Source organism: Lytechinus pictus, chromosome 5 (assembly GCF_037042905.1).
Source record: "Lytechinus pictus isolate F3 Inbred chromosome 5, Lp3.0, whole genome shotgun sequence".
NCBI classification, from domain to species: Eukaryota; Metazoa; Echinodermata; class Echinoidea; order Temnopleuroida; family Toxopneustidae; genus Lytechinus; species Lytechinus pictus.
The window spans coordinates 7,879,046-7,883,499 of NC_087249.1; the positions used below are offsets into that span (position 1 = coordinate 7,879,046).

The 4,454-nt window shown below is 37.0% G+C and overlaps 1 protein-coding gene across 1 annotated transcript; it reads left to right on the forward strand.

Annotated features, from left to right (window-relative positions):
- The first annotated feature begins 2,618 nt into the window (after positions 1–2,618).
- LOC129261860 (rhodopsin, GQ-coupled-like) lies at positions 2,619–4,104 on the forward strand. Its single transcript, XM_064099314.1, has 2 exons — positions 2,619–3,464; positions 4,078–4,104. The coding sequence occupies exons 1-2, from the start codon at positions 2,619–2,621 to the stop codon at positions 4,102–4,104; spliced, it is 873 nt and encodes a 290-aa protein (XP_063955384.1).
- Positions 4,105–4,454: the final 350 nt, after the last annotated feature.

Here is a 4,454-nt window from a genome sequence, read left to right on the forward strand (position 1 = left end):
CATTACGCCACTGTAAATAATTAATTTGTTTTAAGATAGTGCCCCTTTCGAAAAAAATGTGCCCCTTTTTCCCTGTGCCCCCCCCCCCACTTTCAAATTTGCTCCGCCGCCCCTGCATACACAGACACACACACACACCCACCCTCGCACACCACACACATATAATGTGTACATCATTCAGTTGATATGGAATCAGCCTCCAGGTATTATGGAGACCTGTATACCCCCATTGATGCCAAGGCTGAATTTAAAAAAAAAATATATATATAAGTATTGCCCGTCGCAAAAAACAAGAATAATAAAAATTAGCTATTAAATGTTTACTAATTAGACGAGTATCTTCAGGATATTCAATGAAATGATGCAATGTTCATGACGAGAGAGAAAGCCAGACAAAGGAGAGCCAAACGTAATATTGCACGAATGAAGAAACATTGCATTCGAGAATATTGTTCATAATTTAATCAGGCAATTTTTCAATGGTGATGGAAACTTGATTTTATCCCTAATATACCTTTCTTCTACATCTACTGCTTATTTCTTCCCATTTGGTCCTCATGCTTGATGGTATTTTTTTTTAATCAATGTTATACAGCAGTACTTTTTTTCCTAAGAACATCATTAAATTTTTATTTCAGGGTAATTATAAGCCATTCCTACACTCTAAAAAACGGAGAGCTAACTTAGCTCTTAAAGAGCGTGTATAGTGACTGCAATTCGGAGTGCTGATTTGTCTAGTGCAAATTTGAACGAGAAAAATCAGCACTCCGAAGCGCAGTCACTGTACATGCTCTTTAAGAGCTATATTACCTCTTCGTATAGTTCTTCGTTTCTTAGAGTGTACTATTTTATATAATTTCATGACAGAAATAAACAAGAAAATAATCTAAAACTGTTACACTCGCACAGTGGGGGAAAATAGAAAACTTGTGTCATAATGCCTTTCTTGGGCCACCTAATTCCCTCATGAAAACTGCAACTACAAGATTCATATAATTCTGAAATCGTTACGTGATGAGAAATAATTGTTCAGCGCAGAATAATTTGAGGCATGACCTCCTCAATCCTTTTATTCTTCTTACATCGACAAGATAATTAATTATTTTACAGTAGAGATAATTAATTATTTGAAGACAGTAATCATACACATTGAACGCATACGTCATACAAACTTCATAACATGAAAACCTTGACTGAGCTACATATAAAATACGTTATAAATTATAATCTAGTAGAAAAATAGGTCACTTACTTCGTAAGATATTGTTACCTATTTTTCTGACCATTAAGGAATCATTTTCGGACGTCGTCTCCTGTGATTGGCCGGAGCTGCGTCAAGGTTTACATGTTATGAATTTTGTGTGAGGCATGCAGCGAATAAAAAGCAGCATGATCCGAGAGGATCATGAGAGGATCATGGTTCATGCCCGCCAGGATTGAGTTCTGTCAGTTTCTGTGATCCGTGTCTTATCGAGGAGTTCAGCATAGTCCGCGACGTAGTTCGTTGCTCCGTAAAAGGCGAAAAAGGTAATTTTCTTTTCTTTACTTTTTTAAATTGCATGTTTAAAGAAGAATCATCGACCCATGATTTAACCAATTGATGAACCTCTTCTTTAGGATTTGACGAAGCTTCTCATTGGCGATTCTATGTTCCCATTAAGAGTGACAGAGCACTGCATTGCGCGTAGCAATAAAAACAATTTTCGCTTTGGAAAGTCTTGAAAATTGAACAAATGCAACATGAGGATAGTTCGTGGACATATATTCTTGGGCTTCGGACTGTTCTGCCAGATTATGATTATTGACAGAATACTATGCTTGAGTAAGCAATTCTCATTTTCTGTATTAAAGCTGGCAGATTTCGCGCCATGTTGATGATGTCCAAGGAGAGGGTGATCAAATAAACTTACCGAGTTGTACATTTCTCATAATGTATTTGAATTAAAGTCCAAGAAAATAAAACAGATACTTTGTTACTTGTATGATAAACTTTGCTACCAATATCAACATTTTAAACTTTCAAGTTGTTTGTGCCAGCTGGAGCTAAGGACGTGATATTAAACAAATCCAGTTCATTTCAGACACCTCAAGTATTTTTGTTTATTAGTATTTCCACTTTCATCCATATTACTCGTTCAAAATTTTCTGCAAGTCATTTTTCACGAACGTCTTAAAACTATTATTGCTCACTAAATCTGAAATTTTGCAGAGAGTAAAGTCTATTTAGAATAAATTGTGCAAATAAAAGAATGAGTAAAAAGTATTCAGAATATTACAATTTATTCATTTCATTTTGTTTTTCTTCAAAATGTAAAATTTTGTTGATTTTTCTACAAAATTCGACCTCATTGGCGCTGTTGAGCAATAGCCTATTAAAAACTTTAAAAAAAAATAAAAGAAAATAAAAACGTCTCGATGACTTTTCGATTGTGAACTTAGATTTAACAACAATATAAAGTTCACGTTTAGAATATCTCTTTACTTTCTTTTCTACTCTTTCGCATGATAGCATCATAGAAGCTGGATACAATCATGAATCATTTTTTAGGCTTCATATATATATAGGCCTACTTTTTACCCATTTTCAGATCAGGGGCGTCAGTATTATAACAGATGTGATGTCTGTGAATGCGACTTTAAGATTCTCATCTGGGGTAGACTTGGAAGAAGACATGGCGGCTGGGAATATGAGTTATCCTTCTCAATATATCACCACTGCGACCATTCTTACCTTGATATCCGTCACTGGCCTGGGGGGGAACAGCTTGACCATCATATCAGTGTTCATGTCCACCAAACTACAGACCAAGACCAATGTCTTCGTGGTCAATCTGGCGGTCGGCGATGTGATAACCTGCACCGGTATTCTCGTCCAACTTGTGGCTCTGTTGTCACCGCGTGAACCATTAATTCCAGCCAGTTTTGGGGATCTGATTGCCATTCTTGGATCAGTGTCAATGAGCTCAACCATCCTGACACTGGCCGTGATCGCGATAATCAGGTGTGTGAGGGCTACAAAGTCCCCGATCATCTTTGACGGACTCTTCTCAACCCCGAAACTGACGCTGATGATTTTTCTCATCTGGGCCATCCCCGTTTCAAGCAATGTTCTATTCTACCTGGGAGGGGGGCGGAATCTGTACGACTCGCAGATCAGAATGTATAAATTCGCTTTATTGGAAAACACCGGAATTGACATTCCAGTCGCAATCTTCTTCGTCGTCGATGCAACGTTGGTCATCGTCTGTACACTAGTTATGCTGATTTGCTATCTGAAAATCGTCCTTCATGTTAGAGCTCACACGAGGAGAATATCTGTTGAATTGGGAGGTGGTGTATCTCCGTCATCTCGGGCCCTAGATTCAGGAAATCGAGACCAGCCCCAACCACGTCATCAAGCAGAGAACAGTCAACAGCGATCTGGGAGGCCTGCACGACAACCTCTTCGGCTTGAGGTTGACTCGGTGAGGGCTCATGAAGTCGCGATCACAAAAACCCTGGCACTGGTTACTATAGTATTTCTCGTCTGCTTTCTGCCTTTTATTACTTTATCAATCAATCCCATTCCATTCAATTCTAATCCATACATCTTTAATATTGTTTTTGTATTGCTCTTGAGTAACTCTGCCATGAACCCAATAATCTTTGCCCTCACACACGCTGACTTTCGGAAGGTGTATCGGTGTATACTGACCGGGTCTTTTAGTGAAATTCCCTCCCCTTCTCGTTCACTGAGAGCAGCATTACAAACCGTATGATCGGATCACATCATGCAGGAATATGTAGATACAGGGGTGAGATCGCTCAAAAAAGTCGCATCGCAAATTCACTACATATAAAAATACCCTCACCAAGATATTGCGGAAAGAAAAACGAAAATATTCTACAAACCAATAAATTCGTTTCAAGCACGATATAAAAAACAAGAGAAACAATCAACAATGCCATAAATAAACATAACATAAGATATCGCACATGATAACAATAAAACACGACAATGTCGAAATTCATGATTCTTTTCGTATAGCGGATATATTTCATTAATATCAGTCACAAACCTTAATTTTCTATTTCTAGTACCAGTTCACAGGAATTAAATGGTAGATACAATGAACAACTTAAAATAATAAAAAGAGCTGAGGTCACGATGATATTGATAATATTTTATTAAAGAATGTTATAGAATAAGTAAATTGTTGATCCATTAGTATACATTTTTTAATGGCGACGTGCCTGACAATATGGAGAAATCTTAGATAATACCAGTGCACAAAATGGAGAAAAGAATAATGTATATAAATCCAGACCGATATCTGTATTGCCTACTTTATGTAAGTTTGCCTAAGTTATGGAAAGGGTAATCTATACAACAGTATTACATTTAAAATTTCTTGAATTAATATAATATAATTTCTGACTTTCAATTGGATTTCGCCAAAAATATAATAGTACAT

Bases quoted from the DNA above. Each gene is read 5' to 3' on its own strand.
- LOC129261860 (XM_064099314.1), top strand. From the start codon at position 2,619: ATGTCTGTGAATGCGACTTTAAGATTCTCATCTGGGGTAGACTTGGAA. The intron at 3,465-4,077 runs GTGAGGGCTCAT...TTCTATTTCTAG, and splicing joins TTCGGCTTGAGGTTGACTCG to TACCAGTTCACAGGAATTAA.